This window comes from Chiloscyllium plagiosum, chromosome 2, assembly GCF_004010195.1.
Source record: "Chiloscyllium plagiosum isolate BGI_BamShark_2017 chromosome 2, ASM401019v2, whole genome shotgun sequence".
Lineage (NCBI taxonomy): Eukaryota > Metazoa > Chordata > Chondrichthyes > Orectolobiformes > Hemiscylliidae > Chiloscyllium > Chiloscyllium plagiosum.
Genome location: NC_057711.1, coordinates 126,319,615 through 126,340,962, shown reverse-complemented (window position 1 = coordinate 126,340,962; position 21,348 = coordinate 126,319,615). Strand labels below are relative to the sequence as shown.

At 38.7% G+C, this 21,348-nt stretch overlaps 1 protein-coding gene across 3 annotated transcripts in view; it reads left to right on the top strand.

Annotated features, from left to right (window-relative positions):
• LOC122563792 (ephrin type-A receptor 5-like) overlaps positions 1–21,348 on the top strand; it is a 322,656-nt gene that overhangs the window by 154,166 nt on the left and 147,142 nt on the right. For 2 of the 3 annotated variants that reach the window (XM_043718007.1, XM_043718006.1), the window contains exons 4-5: positions 7,088–7,243; positions 19,900–20,235. In XM_043718007.1, the coding sequence (XP_043573942.1) occupies positions 7,088–7,243; positions 19,900–20,235 (492 nt within the window). The remainder of the gene's footprint in view (positions 1–7,087; positions 7,244–19,899; positions 20,236–21,348) is intronic. The other variant, XM_043718010.1, reaches the window with a different exon arrangement.

Genomic DNA, 21,348 nt, shown 5'->3' with positions numbered 1-21,348 from the left:
ATTAATGTGTCTATGTAAAGAGAAAGAATTTGCCACTGGCTGTATAATAACCATTGAATGAATATATTTTTCTTTAACATTTCACACAGGATATGCACTACCAGTGTTTGTTATACACAGCACTGCAAATATAGCAGAAGGTGTGAACCATGCAAAAAGAATTAGCAAGAAAATATCTTGTAGCCAAACAAAGTCTCAAGTGCTAAAAGGAATTAATGAAATAAGTACTTGTTTGAGGTAACTCTGACATTAATGTATTCCATATCTCTCTGAATTTGAATTTCTAACTTGGTGCTAACATTTAAATTGTTGCATTTCATATTTGCCTTGTGAAGTGTTACAAGTTCTTCCAATTCATACATTGTCAAACCCTGAGGCTATAGACGAGAAGTCAAATTCCACTGCATAAAAATAAAAATATCAATTTAGAGTAAATTTTCCTTTTAGTTTCAGAATACTGGTTAAGTTAGTGTTGATATTTTTCCCATATGTATTTGTTTGATTCCTGTTACCCATCAAGGGAGATGGCATACAGTGGCTTACCCGGATGGTCAATAGTCACACATGCCGGCAGTGAGAATTCTCTGTGTGCATCAACATTGTAGCTGAGATTCTTTCCTTATTCTCCCATGCGTATTCTAGCAGAAGTAATTGAATAGGATTCATAAGCAAGAAACCAAATTTGCACCAAGGAAAGTGACTAAATATCACTTTATGGTTTAATACAGCCAGTAGATTTTGATTAAACATTGTTGCATGTATACATGAAAAAAAAATCCAGGTGATAATCTTAAATTCATCCAAATTAACAAAAAAGGTCTTCTAAATACTCAGCAGATCAGGCAGCATCTGTAGATAGAGAAATATAGTTAATGAAGGGGGAAAATTTCCTCTTTCTTACCTCTTATCTTGAGAATTATGTTTCACACAACCTGATATTGATTTTTTTCTCATACTGCCTTTGCCTCCACTCCTGCTTCTATGTGTTGGAGCACTCTTAAATTCTTGAAGTTCTGAAAACGAGTCATGTTGGCCTTGAAACATTACTGTTTCCCTCTCCACAGACCTGCCGCATTTCTCCACCATTTACTGTGTTCGTTTTAAATTTCCAACATCCACACTATTTTGCTTCTATTCATTGGGGATTGATACTCTACAGTTGCAGCTGGACCTGATTTTTGAGACACTTTTTTAACTGAGATAATATTAAGGTTTAGTCCACAGTGTAAGATGATTCTTCAGTGGTAGCCTTGAATGTAACTGTAGCTCACAGTAGTAATGTACTCTGTTATGGAGTAAGCCAGACCACTCAAAACATTCTTAAGCAGGCAGCCACAGACCATAACTTTGCAGTTTATTTTGGTAAGTGTACAGTGAAAATTACCCGGATTAAGTTAGCTTGGTTGATTACTAGATTTTAAGACAGACCAAAAATGTATTCACAACATTGCACAATGAAACACAAAGAATGGAATAAAGAACCCCTACAGAACTCAACCTATCCAACTAGACTTAATTATGCTGTTCCAAATATACACAACAGTCCCAATAAGCAAACTCCCTTTAAAACCCAGTATAAATGGAACTCATGCTTACAGGTTGAAGTTGAAGGGCAGAAAAGAGAGAGATTTCCAACACAGCTCCATGTTGAACTTCCCAGTTCAAGCTCAGCTCAGCTAGAGAGCTGACCACTCCCCTTTCATTATACAGGTCACTTCTAAAACATGAGCACTTTGGCCGGAAGTCTCATCTGTTTACAAATAAACAAAAAGCCTCTCAAAATCCTTTCCATCTCTATACCAAACCAGACTGATTGTAGCCTGGTCTGGTTTATTATCCCTCTGAAAAAGATCAAGGACAGAGTCTCCTTGAGCCAAGGAACAGATTTTAGAAAAAAAAGGGACTAGTTTTATGACAACCCATTTTATAAAATGGAATAAATTCCATATCAGCCGGTTCCCATTCCCCAGTGCATGCTCATTTATTTTAAAGGCGCTATAAATGAGTTTATCCTGGTCCATTAACTCCAGAAAGTCCTACCAGTTCATGATTGAAAAAACACTGATGCCACTCATTGATTTTGCTGTCAATAGTTGTGTTAAAGTACATAGGCAAAGTGGACTGCCAAGATGGTTTAATAAGAGTCTGGGTGAGTTGTGCGCCTTGTACAGCAAATGTTGAGAAGACACTGGGATGAAACAAATTCAGTCAGAGAGGAATTTATTTAGTGTAAGTTTACTGAATAGCATTCCAGGAAAGCCTGAAGAATAATTAGATGAAGACAGCAGAATGATTTTGATATGCCTTAATTTACAGCTTCTGTGAACTGTGAAGCATGTAAGTCGCGAGCATGGTGCTAGAAAAGCAGAACAGGTCAGGCAGCATTCAAGGAGCAGGAGAATCAATGTTTCGGGCATAAGCCCTTCATCAGGAATGAGGCTGATTCCTGATGAAGGAATTATCAATTCTCCTGCTCCTCGGATGCTGCCTGACCTGCTGTGCTTTTCCAGCACCACACTCTCGACTCTGATCTCCAGCATCTGCAGTCCTCACTTTCTCCTTGTGAAGCATATAAGATTGGTAAAACAAAACAAAAGATCTGTTTCATCAGAAGCGCTACCAAACTGAAAATAGGACTGAATCCAAAAGCTAGCTCATCTCATCAATGAGTTACTCTGTTGCCTGAGTAGGCTACAATATCTTTCAGATTCTTAAATTTTTTAATAGGATTCTTCTTAAACAAGACTTGCATTCCAAGATATTTTCTATTAAACCTGTTCAGTGATATTATGACACACCTTTGGAGCAGGTTGTACTTGAATCCTAGCCACCTACTCCAGAGGTAGGGACACTACCACTACACCACACAAAGTTTAGAACTCTTCTACAATGGCAGTGGATGTAGATCAGTGGTTAGTTTTAAATCTGAGATAGATCATTTTTTGTTAACAAAGTTATAAGGGATATGGGCCAAAGGCAGGTGTCTGGAGTTAAGCCACAGATCAGCCATGATCCCATTAAATAGCAGAACAGACTCAAGAGGCCGAATGGCCTGCTTCTGTCCCTATGCCACAGGAAGTCCTAGATTGCCATTCCAGTAGAGGAATCTAAGCAGCCATCAGCTATCAAATGACCAACTGAAATGGCAGTTCTTGAAATGTATCTATGGTATTGTGACACAGAAAGGATGACCAGAATCAAATGGAATTGTTCTGATCCTCAACTGTCTCTGAGGTTGGGCCCAGCACTTCAGAAAGCATCAAGTTGACAGCAGGTTTCGGGTAGATAGGTAGGAATTGTAGAGAGTATTGGACTGGCATAATGGGAATGTCACTAAAAGATAGTTCCACTTCTTCCCTTTCTTTTAGCTTTACTTGTTACATTCTCTGTCACCATGTCCTCTCTCCCTTCCCTCACCTCAGTGGGACTGTCTGTTCTTTCAAGTCTGGCAGTTAGGCATACAATTATTCTGCCATTCTCACACTTAACCTGAACTGGCAGCATCTAATTAGCATATTTTCTCCTCCAGCACTCTGCATCCTACCACCCCCACACACACCTCCCCAACCCAACTATAACATAAATGCCGCCCCTGGTCATTTCACTTCAGCTCTGATGAAGAATCATCCAGACTCGAAACATTAGCTTGCTCTCTGTCCATGGATACTGTCTGACCCTCTGTGATCTCCAGCATTCGTTGTTTGCAGTAATAATCTAAGGGCCCATGATGATGTTCTGAGGCCACTAATTCAAATACCATCATGGTACCTGGTGGGATTTTAACTTAGATTAGAATTGAAAGCTAATCAATGTAACTATCATTGAATAGATTGAAAACTCACCTGATTCACTAATGCTTATGTAGTTAGGAAATCTGTCATCCCTATCTCACCTAGACTTAGTGGGATTCCGGATCCACAAACATGTGGTTAGCCATTAACCAACAGGTTGACTATTCACAACACATTCTAGCCCTGTCAAAGATGTCTACATCACATGAAAGAATAAAAATTACATCCATGGGCTTGCCAAATTACTGCTCCTTCTGACTGTAATGAAGTTTATGGAAATCAAAGAAAATTCAGAAACAGGTGAATTCTTATTCATCTTAGAAGGCTTTCACATCATATTGATGGCAAGAAACAGGTCTTTTGACCCACAGGATCCAGGTAGAATATATGTGCCACATGAGCCTTCCCCAGCCTCCTTCATCTAACCAGTTAAAGTACTACTAGCCTTTTCCTTCTATTTAACTCCTGCAGTTTGTGCCTCCTAGTTCTAATCTCAGCAATTAGAAATATGCTCTCTTTGTTTATCCTCTCCAAAATTTTAGAATATTATAGATCTTCCTCAAGACTTGTGGTAATGTAAATGATGAACAATGGTGGTCACAGCATTGATATCTGGAAGACCACTTTCCAATTTCTTCCAGTTGGAGAAGCTGCCTCCTATGCCTTGCTATACTTTATATTTTATGGCTAACTTCCAAACCATTCTGTTACTTGTTCTAACCTTGTTTATCAGTCAAATACTTTGTACCTTCTCATAAGACTTTTGAAAATACAAATACATTACATGCAATGCATTATCCAGTTCTTTTTGATTTTCCTAGTTCTCCTGCAGTTGTAAGGTTATGTAGCCTATTCCCAGGCTTCTAAGAAAATCACCTCATCCCGATGCTTTATTTTTTAAAAAATGGAACATCTGCTATGCAGGTCTGCCAAGACTACCAGAAGTGTCCACAATGTGCTTTATTGAATCGTGAATTATTTTGCTTCCTTAGATCCCTTTTTAGGTTTTAGTGTTCCAATTTAAAAATAACCAACTTCCGCCTTGGGACCCTCCAATCACATGGCATCATCATTGACTTCACCAGTTTCCAAATCTCTCCTTCCCCCACCTCATCCCAAATTCAACAGTCCACCCGGCACCGCCCTCTTGAACTATTCCACCTGTCCATGGCCTTTCCCACCTATCCACTCCACCCTCCCCACCGATCTATCACAATTACCTCCCACCCGCATCTACCTATCGCCATCCCACTTACCTTCTGCCCCAGCCCCACCTTCATCCTCTATTTATCTCTCAGCCCCCTTTCCTCCCGCATTCTTGATGAAGGGCTTTTGCCAGGAACATCGACTCTCCTGCTCCTCAGATGCTGCCTGATCTGCTGTGCTTACCCAGCACCACACTTTTTGATTATGCTGAAAGTTAGAAAGTAAACCTGTAATCTTTGTTATTAGATAAACTACAGATACAAATATCAAAAAGAATATGCAGATAAAGATTAACACCGATTCAGTTCTTGAACATTGCAGGCTTATTACTAGCTTGAAGATCCCTCATTCTGAGGGGAAGGCTTTGAAGACAATAAAAACTGAACGAACTGTGGATGCTACAAATCAGACACAAAAATAGAAATTGCTGGAAAAGCTCAGCAGGTCTGGCAGTATCTGCAGAGAGAGATCAGAGTTAACTGTTTGGGTTGAGTGACACTTTCTCAGAACTTCTTTTCCTGAAATTTGTTTTCCAGCAGTTTTTATTGTCTTCAAGCCCTTTCCTTCAGAATGAAGGATCTTCAAGCAAGTAACAAGCCTGCAATGTTAAAAAACTGAATTGGTATTAATCTTTATCTGCACATACTTTTTAATATTTGTATCTGTAGTTTATCTAATAACAACGATTATAGTTTTACTTTGTAACTTTCAGCATGGTCAAAAAGTGTTGGTGCTGAGTAAGCACATCAGGTCAGGCAGCATCCGAGGAGCAATTGAAATTGCTGGAGACAAAATTCTGTGGAAGTGTCACTCAACACAAACAATTAACTCTGATCTCTCTCCACAGATGCAGCCAGACCTGTTGAGCTTTTCCAGCATTTTCTATTTTTAGGTTGAAGACAATGTTAGGATTTAGCAGAAATGTTTGTTTCTTCAGTTGAATTACTTTCACAGATAGACTCAGGGTAGAGCAGGTTTTGAGCACCAGGGGTGTGAGGGATTTCCTGATCGTCACTCGTTCTGTGGTTAGTGCATTGCAGATTGTCTGGTCACTTTCAATAGAACTATGGTTGATTTCTGAAAAACCTTTCTCTTGAAATGAGAAATCTCTTCTGTGAGAACGTTGTCTCAGGCTTTGCTGGAGAGTTCTGTTTTGAAATAATGTGTCACAGACTCTTAGGTAGATCAAATTTAAAATGGTTGCTATGTTAACATTTATTGAATCATATCCCACAAGGCAAAGTCAACTATTCTGGAATCCCTTGAGGGATTTTCTTTCATTCTTTTGCTTGTCTAAGAAGTCTTCAATTTTTACACCTTCAAGGACCCATTTTGCTGTCAAAGAGTTTAATCAATTTTGAAATAGGCCTTGTTGATTGTGAGATAACATATCAGTCTATCTACTTTTGTCTGACCATGAATTAAAAGTGAGTTTTATGTGAATCCTGGAAGCCCTTTCTTATGTGCGTCTATTATTTTAAAAAATCAAATTAGCCTTCTTTATAAAATATACAATATTATAATTACATGGTCATGATGATACTTATTCAAAATAAGACTTTTGATAATCAAGATATATTAATTTGATTATATTTTCTGAATATTCCCTTTCTATTGGATCTTTGAAGAAATAACAGAAAGTGTAGACCTTTGGCTTACTGTTCTTCTAAAAGTACTTAACTGTGTCTAAAATATTTTGGGGTACTGAGGGCCTGAAAGATACTATGCAAATCAATTTTTATCCCAAGCTTTTAGTGTTCTCTTGATTTATACACCGGAGAAAATATCCATATAACTGTGAAACAAATTATTGTAATGACACAACTTTATGTTATGTGTAGGATTAACATATCTCAGATATAAATTGTTTTCTTGTGCAGCCAAGATCATAAAAACTAACACCACAATTCAGTGTTGACTGCACTGAAATACTTACAGGCACTGTATATTTATGTCACAGGTGGATGTTATTCCAAATGGAATAACGTTCTCATATGGTTTGTATAAAAGGAAATAGTGCATATTAAAAATATTGAACAGCTGTTTGGTGAATTTCATTGAAATCCTTGTCATTTGTTTAATTTCTACAGTTTGTCAGCCAGGATTCTTTAAGGCCTCACCATATAGCCTGTCCTGCAGCAAGTGTCCTCCCTACAGTTATACATATGACAAGGGATCAGTTTTCTGTCATTGTATGGAAAACTACTTTCGGAGAGATAATGACCCTCCTTCAATGGCCTGCACAAGTAAGTAAATCTTATAACCTCATAAAATTATTACTGTGATATTAATTTATTCTCAAATTTTAACGTGGAATGCAAACGTAAACAATTGAATGGACTGTAAAGTCTACAATGGACGAGTCTCATTATCACAAAACAAAGACCTGTGGATGTTGAAGATCTGAAACAAAAACAGAAATTGCTGGACAAACACAGCAGGTCTGGCAGCATCTTTGCAGAGAAGACAAACTTCAGTAGTAAGGTGTCATCTCTTGTCACTCTGTCCTTTATCGTTGTAATGAGGATAGATTGTTTAATTGGTGAATACTCAGACTTAATGGTCTTGATTGTCTCCTCCCCGGAGCTGGTGTGGAATGTAATGAGAAAGGCAAATAATGGATATGTTTGTCATGGAGAGATATTAGCTTCCTTTCTCAACACCTCAGCAATTAAGTGCTGAGTAAGAAGTATCGTAGGTGACCATCTTGACTCATCATTAATTAATGTGATTAGATGGTCAATTCATGGCCACTTAATGATCTCAACTGGAATATTCTGTGCAGTTTTGTGTGCCATAATTTGGAAAGAATTTGAATGCATTAGAGATCGTGCAGAACACATTTTTAAGAATGGTTCCGGGGATGAGGAACTTAACATAAGAACATAAAACCTAGGAGTAGTAGGACTAGTAACCAATTCAGCCCCTCAAACTGGTTCCACCATTATGGCTGATCTCTTCTTGGTTGTACCTAACCTTTTCTGGCCATTCTGCTTGACCTTTCAACCCATTAGAAGTTGAAAATCTGTCTATCTCCTCCTTAAATTTATCCAGTGTCTCAGCATCTACCACACTCTGGGTAGTAAATTTTACAGATTCACAAACCTTTGAGAGAAGTAATTTCTGCTCATCTCTGTTTTAAATCTGCTCTCTCATATCCTAAAACTATGAGCTCTCATTCTAGATTGCCCCTACATGAGGAAACATCCTTTCTACATCTACTTTGTCAACATCCTTTAGCATTTTATGCAACTTCATTCAATCTCCTCTCATTCTTCTAAACTCCAGAGAATATAGACCTAAACTGCTTAATCTTTTTTGATAAAAAAAATCCCTCATCTCTGGACTCAATCTTGTGACTCTCCTCTGAACTGTCTCCAATAAAACGACATCTATCCTCAAGTAAAGAGACCAAGATTATGCACAATATTCCAGGTACACTCCCACTAACCGCTTGCACACCTGCATCAACACCTCCCTACTTTTACACTCTATTCCTTCAGTTATAACTTCAGTTCTGTGGATATATTGGAGAAGAGAAGGCTTAGATGGTATCTAATAGAAAATTACAATGTCAGGAAATAGTTGATAGGAAGAAACTGTTCTTGTTTGTAAGTTTGGAGAACCAGTGGGCATAGATAGAAAATATGTTGCAAATGAAGAAAATGTAACATGAGAGGGGGAAAAAAAAAGCCTACCTACACAGTGAGCAATTAATATTTGGAATACACTGCCTGGAAGTTCAATGGAGTCAGGTTAGATTGAAGTATACAAGATGGCGTTAAATGATTATTTAAATATAGGCAATGTGCAATGTGTAGGAAATTGACACCAAGTCATAATTCCCAGGTAGCCAAAGTAGACACGTTGGGCCAAATGGACTCCTTCACTTCCATAACAGGTCTGCAACTCTGCAGTACCATCATTGAATCCCCTACTGTCAATATCCTGGATACTACTCATGGCCATAGTATTGTGTAATAGAAGCTGAGGCTCAAACAAGTAACTCACTTCCTGTCTTCCCAGTTCCTTCCTCCCATCTACAAGGCACAATTCAGGAATGTGACAGAATAGCTTCCACTTACCTGGTGAATGCATCTGCAACAGTGCTATATCCAGAACTAAGCAGTCCACATTATTAACACGCTATCCATGATCTTCAGCATTCATGCCTTGACCACTGATGACCAGTGGCAGCAGAGTGTACCATATTTAAGAAGCACTGCAGTAATTCTGCAAGCACTTTGTAAACCTGAGACATTACCACCTTGATGGATAAGAGTAGCAGATACGTTGAACACCACCATCTGCAAGTTCCCTCCAAGCCACACATCATCCTGCTTTGGATGTATGTTACCATTTCTTCTCTTTCTTGAGGTTAAAATCCTGCAAATCTCTTCCTAACATGTATAACACCCTAAAAGACTGCAGCGGTTCAAAAAAGCAGCTCACCATCTCATTCTCCAAGGCATGAAAGGTGGGCAATAAATACTAGGCAAGCCAGCTATACCCAAACAACCCACGGACAATTGAATAAATGAGAGAGGTTTCAAATGCTTCACACAGCTGAAAGTTCACATTGATAAAAGGATCATCTTAGTGGACTTTGCTTTTACATTTGGAGAGAATTTTAGCTTTTTGATGGAGATCATTAAGTTGTTATAATAAATGATTGTTACTGTGATAGATTTTTTTTTCAATGTCTCATTGCAGATTTGCACAAGATTATGAAGTATGAAGTATCAGATACCTCTGTTATTGATACCTTAATGGTCAGTCTGATTGACATTTTTACACAGTCATTGCTTCAATAGGGATGAGTTGGCGTGGAGGGGACATGGAAATACAGAAAATGTTTTTGAACTTATCTTTCCAACGTTTCCTGAATCCATACTATGTTTTATTACCTGTTTGAGGGGTCATGAACTATGAATTTTGAAAGGTCGCCCTACTCCACAAAAATTGTAGAGGACTAGATAATGTATAGAACCACAATGGAGCCATCTAGGCAGTGAGCTCAGTACCTGCATCCTTTTTCCACATTTGCGAAAATTATGGGAGCCAGGAATGGGGTTGGGAATCCCCAAAGCTACTCTCCATTTTTAAATGATTCTGGAATAGTTCCAACTTGGTGAAAATTCAGGTCACTAATGCTATCACTGGAAGTGTTGCTATTCTTTTATCTGAATTTGGATTTTGTAAAAGCAATTCAGGCAAATACAGACCAACATTGAAAACATTGTCAAAATAAATGGTTGTTTTATCAGCCTTATGAAAAGTCAGCATTAAAATTGGCAAGTCAAAAGGTCTTTATAAATGCAACGTAAAATTGCAGAATTCCTCCTGTACGCTTGAATAAGCAGGTCCTTGATTTTATTAAAAAAAGTTTCATTCTTTACTGTCTTTAATTTAAGTAGACTTTTTGTCTAAAATATGTTTCAACGTACTTATAATGGGCAGGTTAAGTGATTGGGTAATAAGTTGACAGGTGCAGTGTACTCTTGAAAAGGTGTATTAATACACCTTGGTAGGAAAAATAGATGAGCAGAATATAAAAGGTGGAAAACTGGCAGATGTTGATATTCAGAGGATAGCCATGAGGGTCAAATTTTACATGGCCCTGTCTGACAGAGCATGAGGAATGGGAGGCGGGGGAGTCAGGACTTTTGTGGGGAATGGTAAGAGGACAAGAAAGGTTTTGGAAGCCATTGTGGATTTTCTTCCTGGCTCAGTTCCGCTGTTCAGGAACTAGACTGGATTAGATCAGCTGTCACTCGGTAAGGACACTATCACTGAACCGAATTCGCTTTCTGCTCGAACTCCATAAGACATGGGATCAGAAATTAGTCCATTCAGCCCACTGAGTCTGCTCTGCCATTCAATCATGGATGATGGATTTTTCAACCCCATTTTATTGCTTTTTCCCTCATAACCTTTGATGCCCTTGGCAAATAGGAACTTACCTATCTCTATTTTAAATATTGTTATGAAGGGTAAGGGGTACTGCATTTTTAAGAAAGTTGAAAGCTAGCAAGGACTTAGAGAAGCACACAGAGTGCTGGAGAATGTACAACGTAACCTTTGGTTCAGAACAGCTAGCATTGGCTGGGTTGCCTGGGAGCCAAAACAAATTCACATTCGGCCAATCAGTTTAAATTATACCCCAAAACACCAACCTCCAGTCAAGTTTGAATTTCAAACATTGGCAATATTAAAACCAATGAAATGGTCCGATGCTTTGGGGGTAAAAGACCGGGGAAAATTGAACATTTGGGGAGGAGAACTGCCAAAAGACCAACAGATGTAGGCTCTGAGAGGTATCTGTCCAGAGAAGGAGCTTGCACAGAGGTAAAAACATTGACAATGACCTGGAGAGCAAATCTACAGAGGAAGATACAAAGAGAAGATTCGACAGCTGGCTGGTTTTGAAATTTGAATTTTTGGTAAATCTTAATCGGGGGTTTTATCAGACTAGTTTTATAGAAGGGAAGTAAATGATAGGTTAGAGGAAGGAGTTGTAAATAGTTGTTAGTTAATTATTCTCTATTATACTTTAAGAAACAAAGTTGTTAATTTTTATTGTAAATAGTTCTTGGCATCTCAAATTTTCACAGATTGCTGCACGGGATAAATCATTTCTGTATTACAGGTTTACATTAAGCAGGAGGGTTTACCCCATATTGAAACAGTTTGGTGGCTCATCATTGGGATTTGAACTAGTTTAGACAGATTTGAATAGATTTGGGTATATGAAAAGTCACAGCAGAGTTAAACACTTGCAGATTAGTGTCCTAGATCTTTAAATAAAACATAGGTGAGACAATCTGTTTAACTTCAGTGACTTGTAGTTGATTCAATTAAAAGTGAGAGAAATGGCTAATGAGGTTCTGGGATTTGAAGATGATTCTCAAATTTGCCAAGAAAGTTTAGAAGGAAAGAAAAAGGTCACTCTTTTAGAATTAGCAAACAAGTTAGATTTGGGTTTCACCAAGGACAAAAGTAAAGCTGAAATTGTCAGGGAATTACTCAAACACTTAGGTGTATCAGAGAAACAGACAAGTGCAGTAGAGGTAGAAAAAAATTAAATTACAATTGAGAAAAATGGAGTTCGAAGATAAACAGAGAGAGAAAGAGAAACAGAGACAAGAGAGAGAAAGTGAGAATAAAAGAGAGAGAAAATGTTCTTAGCTGAGCAAAGAGATGGAGAGAAGAAAGGGAGAGACAAAAAAGAGAGAATTTGAACTTGAGAAGTTGCAAATTAGTCAATAATGTCAGGTTAACAGGATGAATATTAAAAGAGAAGGTAGTGATATATACAAATGTGTCAAAACTCTGCCACATTTTGATAAGAAAGATGTTGAAGCTTTCTTTATTTCATTTGAAAAATTGGCTCAACAGATGGAGTGGTCCGAGGATTTATGGGTAATGCTAGTTCAGACTAAACTGGTAGGCAGAACTAGTGAGGTATTTGCTGCGCTATTAGATGAGGGGTCAAGAGATCATGAAGAGGTTAAACAGGCTATTTTAAGTGCTTATAAATTGGTACCAGAAGCATACAGACAGTGGTTCAGAAATGAAAAGAAGGAACCAGGTCAGACATATGTTGAGTTTGAAAGAATTAAACATAGTCATTTTGATCGATGAGTTTATGCTTTGAAAATAGATAAGACTTTTGAGGATCTAAGAGAGATTATTCTGCTAGAGGAGTTTAAAAACTCACTTCCAGAGATGGTAAGAATTCACATGGAGGAACTGAAAGTTCAGGAAGTGAGAAGGGCAGCAAAATTAACAGATGAGTACATGTTGGTGCATTAGACAAGCTTCTGGCCAGAGGGATAGAAGTTGAGAGAAGGGGTGATCCTACACCAAGAAACCAAGAGTAGAGAGCATTGGTAAGATTTAACCACAGGATAAAAATGAAGTCCAAGAGGGTGGAAAGGAGGTGAAAGGCCTCAGGTGTTTCCACTGTGGTAAAGTGGGACACGTAAAGTCACAGTGCTGGTCGTTAAAGAAAGGCACTGTGGGAAAAGATGTGGTAAAAGAAGCTAAGCCAGCGGCATTAGTGATGGTAGTAGAGGAGACCTCAAGAAGAGCCGAGGAGCTGCAGGAGAGTGCACAGCCTAGGCAGGGGCTAGATATGGAGTTAGTGCCTGATCTTTACAAAGAATTCATCTCTGTGGGTAAAGTTTACTCAGAAATAACAGGGGGAGAGGGACAAGAAGTTATAATTTTGAGAGAGAGAGACAGAATCTAACCAGTCACTGATAGTGAGAGATGAGTGAATATGCACTCTTTCTGATCTGTTACCCAAGAGTGTGGTAATTTGTATGATAGATGGACAGAAATTTAACATCCCGCTATGTAAGATCAGTTTGGAGTTCCAACTTAAGATTGGGTAAGTTACAGTGGGGGTGATTGACAGATTGTCAGTTCCAAAATTCAGCTTGTTCTTGGGAATGATTTTGCAGGATCCAAGGTGGGAGTGACACCCCTTATTGTGGAGAAGCCCAAGGAAGACCAAGAAACTGAGGAGTTAAAACAGAAATATCCTGGTATTTTCCCAGATTGCTTAGTCACCAGATCCCACTATCATAAGTCACAGCACAAAATGAAAAGTAAAGAGAAAGATGAAGGAGTTGGGGTTCAGTTAGCGGATACCCTGTTGAATGTAATGGTGCAGGAAAGACCTGAACAGGCAGAGGGTCAGACAGAAGTGTTTAGTCCTGAAAGGCAAAGAGACTTGCAACAGCAAGACAAGATGATAAAAGATATGTTTGTGGATGCATACTCTGAAAAGGAGGCCAAGAATATTCTGGAGGGTTATTATCTGAAAGATAGAACCCAAAGGCGGAAATAGAGACCACAGCAGGTGAGTGCAGAGAAGAAATGGACCGAAGTGCATCAGATTGTGTTGCCAGTAACATACAGACAGAAGGTGTTATGGGTAGCACATGAGCTACCTGTAGGAGGTCATCTAGGGGTATGAAAGACTCAGGCTAAGGTACTAAAACATTTTTATTGGCCTGGAATGCACAAGGATGTGGTTAACTTTTGCCATACATGCCAAATGGTAGGTAAGCCACAGGCAGTAATAAAACCAGCACCTTTGTTACCAATTTCTACAAAGAAGAACCTTTCACAAGGGGTATAATTGATTGTGTTGCTCCCCTCCCGAGAACTAGAAGTGGGAACCCATACTTACCAGTACTTGTTAACCATAATGGATGTGTTTCCCAGATTTCCGGAGGCAATTCCATTACGGAGTATCAAAGCAAAAAGGGAGCTGAGGAGTTAGTAGCTTTCTTTACTTGGCATAGGCTACCCTGAGAAATTCAGTTGGACCAAAGGTCATATTTTACTGTGAGGCTTTTTAAGGGGTTTTAAAGAGCTTAGGTAAACAGTACTTTAAATCCAGCGTGCATCAGCCTGAATACCAGTGAGCTTTAGAAAGGTGGATCAGACCTTGAAACCGTGTTGAGAGCAGACTATCAGGATTACCTGAATGACTGGGATAAATGTATTGTATTGTTGCCATTAGAGATGCCCCAAATGAATCTACTCAGTTCACTCCCTTTGACTTAATATTCGGGCATCAAGTGAGAGGTCCTTTGAAAGTAATTAAGAAAAATTGACAGGACCAAAGTCAGAGATCTCACACTTAGATTATGTATTGGATATGAGGGAGAGATTAGGTTGAGTAGTGAGTTAACTAAACAGCATCTAGAGAGGGCACATGTAGAACGAAGCAGGTGGCAGATAAAAGCTCTGAGATTTGAACGTTTTCCGAGGGGATGATGTGTTAGTACAGTTACCACTGATAGAAGATCCCTTCAAAGCCAGGGTTAGTGGTCCCTATCAAATTGAGAAAAAGTTGAGCCAGATGAACTATCTAGTAAAGATGCCAGATAGAAAAAAAAGGTATCGGCTATGTCATGTGAACATGTTGAAACGGTATTATACTAGAGAGAAGGAACTGGAGAAACAGATGTTAGTTACTGTCTGGCAGAGTGAGGAATCAAATCCAGATGATGTGGATTTTGATGTGGCTCAAAATAGATTAAAAAATGAACAAGTCCTTGAGGAGTGGGATAGGTTAGTAAGCTATCTGTCTCAGGAGCGTGGAATGCAGTTGAAATATTACTGCAGCATAAGGATATTTGTAAGAATCAGATGGGGAGGATTAATGCTATTGTACATGAAGTAGACATAGGGAATACTGCTCCAAAAGAACAACACCCCTATCGGCTTAATCCTTTCAAAGCCAGACAGGCCCAAATGGAGGTGGAGGTGAGAACATCATCAAACCAAGCCAGAGCGAGTGGACTTCACTGATTGTCTTAGTTCCCAAACTGGATGGGACTCAATGATTCTGTGTAGATTTTTGGAAGGTCAATACCATTACAAAATCAGACTCATATCCAGTTCCTAGATTGGAGGACTGTATCGAGAAAGTTGGACAAGCTTGTTACATCATCAAGTTGGACTTACTGCATGATTACTGGCAGGTACCTTGATCAGAAATGGCGAAAGAAACCAGAGCACATGGAGGGAACTCACGCAGACACAGGGAAAATGGCGAAAGACCCATGGAACGCAAAGATGAAGGCCATCAAGAAAGTTCCACGACCAACCTCAAAGAAAGAGTGCTTAGACTCCTTGGACTTAACGGATGCGGAAGTTTGTTCCACACGTCAGCAGTGTAAGCGGCACTTTGCTGAAGAAAAACACAAAGTTTCGGTGGACAGAACAATGCCAGGAGGCTTTGACCACTTGAAAGCCATTTTCACCACCAAACCAGTTTTAGCTACACCAAACTTTTCAAAACCTTTTAAAATCATCATCGATTCTAGTGACATAGGAGTTGGAGCTGTACTGCTGCAGGAAAATGAGGATGGGATTGAACTGCCAGTGGTTACTTTTCGAAGAAGATTAACATCCACCAGAGGAAATACTCCATAATCGAAAAGGAACTATTGAGTTTGGTACTGGCCTTACAACATTTTAATGTGTATGTCAGGAACAATGTGTTGGAGACCGCTGTGCACAAGGAACACAATCCTCTTACTTTCATAGAATGCTTTAAAGAGAAGAATATGAGACTATTTCATTGGAGTGTTATGTTACAGACTTTTAATTTAAAAATTGTACATGTTGCAGGTTGTAAGAATGAAATCACAGATGTGTTATCGCGGGTTAACTGATAAAGTTAGATGAGATTTGTATTTATTTAATTATATGTATATATATACAGGTATATAGGAAGATGTTAAGGTGAACTTAGATTAGATTCCCTACAGTAGGGAAACAGGGCCTTCAGCCCAACAAGTCCAAACCGACCCTCCAAAGAGTAATCCACCCAGACCCATTTCCCTACTCTATATTTACCTTAAACTAATGCATCTGACACTATGGGCAATTTATCATGGCCAATTCACCTGATGTGCACATCTTTGGATTGTGGGAGGAAACCAGAGCACCCGGAGGAAACCCATGCAGACACGTAGAAAATGTGCAAACTCCACACAGCCAGTTCCCTGAGGGGGAAAACGAACCCAGGTCCCTGGTATTGTGAGGCAGCAGTGCTAACCAGTGCTGAGTTAGAGTCATGTGTTTAAAGAATAGAAAAAAGATAAAGCCGTCTTTTCATTTTCATTATGATGGTTCATTTTTTCTTAAGGGGGAGGTGATATGAAGGTGTAAGGGGTACTGTACCTTTAAGAAAGTTGAAGCCTAGCAAGGACTTCAGGGAGGACTAGCAAGGACTTAGCTAGCAAGGACTTAGAATTTACAATGTAACATTTGGTTCAGATCAGCTAGCACTGGTTAGGTTGTCTGAAGACAAAAACAAATTTAAATTTGGCCAACTGGTTTAAATTATATCCCAAAATACCAACCTCCAATCAGGTTTGAATTTTGGGCATTGGCAATATTAAAACCAATGAAACAATCCGATGCTTTGGTGGTATAAGACTGGGGAACATGGAACAGTTGGGGAGGAGAATTGCCAAAAGATCAACAGATGTAGGCTGCTAGTAAGAACTCTCTGAGAGGTATCTGTCTGGAGAAGGATTTGGCACAGAGACAAAAACATCGACAACGACCTGGAGAGCAAATCTAGAGAAGAAGGTACAAAGGGAAGATTCGACAGCTGACTGGTTTCGAAAGTTGAATTTTTGGTAAACCATAATTGGAGGTTATATCGGACCAGTATTACAGAAGGAAAAGTAAACGATAAGTTAGAGAAGGAGTTGTAAATAGTTGTTAGTTAATTATTCTCTGATATACTTTAAGAAGTACAGTTGTTAGTTTTTACTTTAAAAAGTTCTTGGCCTCTCAAATTTTCACAGATTACCACATGGGATAAATCTTTCCTGTGTTGCTGGTTTACATTAAGCAGGAGGGTATACCTGTGTCATAACAATATACTCAATGACCTGGCCTCCGCAGCCTTCTGTGGCAATGAATTCCAGAGATTCACCACTCTCCGGCTAAAGATGTTTCTCCTTATTTCCATTCTAAAGGGAGTTCTATTTATTCTAAGGCTGTTCCCTTGGGTCCTTGTCTTTCCTGCCAATGGAAACATCTTCCCAGGGCTCACTCTGTTCAGGCCATTTAATATTCTGTATTGACTCCCTCATGGATCCGACATCTACAGTAATATTCAGGCCAAAGAATCTGCATCGAGACATGGACAGGTTTAGTTAGTGGACAAGAAAATGGCAGTTGAATATGATTGAGATTATTTGTCATAGCAGGAAGAATTAAAGAAAAATGAAAACCTTTTTTCTTCAAAAGTAAGAAGACAGAAAATATTGAAATTATAGGCATTGAGATGCCCTTACACACAAAAATAGTTAATAAGCAGGTGAGCAATCAGAGGGTAAATTATATATTTTTTTCACATTGCAAGGTGTAGAACTGTAAATGGTTTTGGCAATAGAACACTGCACAGAGTTCTAATCTCTTTAAGGAAATTTACCATTGGATGGAGTGCGATAAAGATTAATTAAATTGATTCTTGAAGGGAGAGGGCTATACAATAAGTGGACACTGAGTAAAATTGGTCCATATTCAGAAACTTAGATGAATGAATACTGATCTCATTGAAGTTAAAAATCCCACAACACCAGGTTATAGTCCAACAGGTTTATTTGGAAGCACTAATGAAAGCCAGTGCTTCCAAATAAACCTGTTGGACTATAACCTGGTGTTGTGTGATATTTAGCTTTGTACATCCCAGTCCAACACCAGCACCTCCAAATCATGATCTCATTGAAAATTGTTTGAGGATTTGACTGTGCAGATGGCTGGTTGTTTCCTTGCTGGAGAACCTCAAACTATAAGTTCACTGTCTTGAATATACTCATTTATTGAATATCCAGTTCCCCATGGAGTCAAGAGATTCACACACACACAGCTGATGAAGAGATTTCTCCTCAATTCACTGGGGACATTTACACAGCTCCATGTCATGCCTATCAGCTAGCCCATCTGAGCTTAAAAATGATAACAATCTTTGCCAATCCTTTTGATCATAAATCTTTCAATACCCGTTTCTATTTATATAGTACATGTATGATATCCAGCTGGAGTGTTACAAAACAAAATTTGATACAGGACCAAATAAGGCAAAATGAGGACATATGATCAAAGAGGAAAGTTTTCTCTCAAGTGTCTCAAAGGAAGAAAGAGACGTTGAGAGACAGTTATAAGGAGGGAATTCCAGAGATTATGTTGTGCAAGTTAATGGTTCTAAAAAAGGTTCAACTTGGAGACTGCATTATGTTCCACCAAATATAACGGGAGAATCTAATCTGACATTTGTTACGACACGGGGTAAACACCCAGTAATTTAAACTTGTAACATAGAAAAGACTTATCCCATGTGATAATCTATAAAAATTCGAGAGGCCAAGAACTATTTAAAGTAAAAATTAACAACTTTATTTCTTAAAGTATAACAGAGAATAATTAACTAACAACTATTTACAACTCCTTCTCTAACCTATCTTTTACCTTCCCCTTCTACAATACTACTCCGATAAAACTCCTGATTAAGATTTACCAAAAAATCAAATTTCAAAACCAGCCAGCTATTGAATCTTCTCAAAGTATCTTCCTCTGTCTTTTTTTCTTCTTCTTAGGGATTATGTTTCACTGATCGATAAAGGTACCTTTAAGAGAGCTATTCTGTGGGCAGTCTGCATGTGCTGGTGGATTAGCAGTTCTTTCCCAACTGTTTAATTTTTCCTCGTCTTATACCCCCCAAGGATTGGATTGTGTCATTGGCTTTTAACATTGTCAATATATTAAATACAAACTTGATTGGAGTTGAGTTTTTTTTAGGTATAATTTAAGCTGATTGGCCTAATTCGAATTTGTTTTTGTCTCCAGGCAACCAGCTACTCTAGCTGCTGGATGAAAAGGTTACATTGTATCTTTTTCAGAACACTTGATATTGTCAAGTAGCTCTGCTAGCTCTCTACTTTCTTAACGATACACTATTCCCACATCTTCATAACACATAGCAGGCAGATAATTCCAGTTTAGCTCATTTCAAAGTGGAATGACTTTTAAATAAAGATTAAACAAAACATCGGTACTTTAATGTAAGGAATAGCTAAAAACCCCAATGTACTTGGGCTGGATGTTAAAAAGGAGAAAATAAAAGAATTGTAATTGATACCTTGCAGATTCAATGCAAAATCTTTTCCTGTTTGGGATTTAATTCTATTCCAATATATTCTTGTGATATACTATAGTTTAGAATGCATGAAATGTATTTCAAGACATCCTTTAACAAGTGGATTTTGTGGAGATTATGTAACTTGCCCATCCTTTAAAAGTAGAGAATGTACACACAGGGCATGCAATTTACATTTTGTTTTGTCACTGATCCCAGGACCCCCCTCAGCCCCACAGAATGTCATCTCTAACATCAACAATACCAGCGTGATTCTGGACTGGAGCCCTCCTGCTGATGGTGGAGGACGAAAAGATGTGACATACCTTGTGATTTGCAAGAGGTGCAGCGTGGATTTGATTCAGTGTGAGGAGTGCGGTACTGGTGTCAGATATATTCCACAGGAGGCTGGCCTCAAGAACACCACGGTCATGGTGGTGGACCTCCTGGCTCACACTAATTACACCTTCGAGATTGAGGCAGTGAATGGAGTGTCAGAGCTGAGTTCCATCCCCAGACAGTTTGTGTCTGTAAATGTCACGACAAATCAAGCAGGTAAGTACCCTTCAATAAAATTCATTAGGATTTGGACTTTGTTGACCCGCAGAGATTGCAAATCTGTTTCAGTTGTTGTCAGTTTGCACAGTCAGCTGAATGCCTGTGCCCATTTCTAAGCCTTTTCTCATTTATACACCTGTTGTAAATTGACATTAATATTATACAATCTGCTAAATAGTTTGAATGAAAACATGATTTGGAGGTGCCGTGTTGGACTGGGGTGTACAAAGTTAAAAATCATATAACACTGGATTATAGTCCAACAGGTCTATTGGAAGCACTAGCTTTCGGAGTGCATGCTCCCTGCTATAAATTCTGTGTCCTACGATCTTATATTCCTCAACCACCTGATGAAGGAGAAGTGTTCCAAAAGCTAGTGCTTCCAAATTAACCTGTTGGACTATAACCCAGTGTTGTGTGATTTTTAACTGAATGAAAACATGTGAATTTACTTTCAACACCGATAAGGATAAATTCTTACCTTATAGAGCACATTGTTACATTTTCAGTTTTCTTCACAAAGAAATATTGTTAACTGAATTGTTTTGCTTTGTAAATAAATTAAGAATAGTTCTTAGTAGTCAGTACCACTTTGTGCAGCAAAGACCAGTGCTGTGGCCATTTTCCTCTAGGGCTCTGTAAAAATGCCAGGGATTCTATGTGAAATCTACTATTGCACATTAATTCACCACAGTTCTGTACATAGCTTCAGAAACATGGCGCTGGGGTTCATGCCCCAACTAAATTGATCATTTCGTTTTTAATTTATTGAGAATTTGATTAATTCTGGACATTGTTCAGACTCCTGTATTTTTGTATGTCTTACCGCTGATGTCGTGTTTGCATACAAGATCTCAGCTGTCTATGAAGGCTCTAATTAAAGCCAATTTGGACTGATTGAATGCAGATGGGTTTGTTGGAAGAGAACAAAATGGAATGAACCTAAATTGATGGATTGCTGCATTGTTCCAGGTACCATGATACAGTCTAAACATTCAGACTCTGTAGGAAGTCTCAAATGGTCTCATTCCCATTCTTCAACTATGCCTGTTATGACTGGGGGCAGATGTTCGCAGGTAAAGGGACGGCTGGAAAACGGGAAGATTGCTG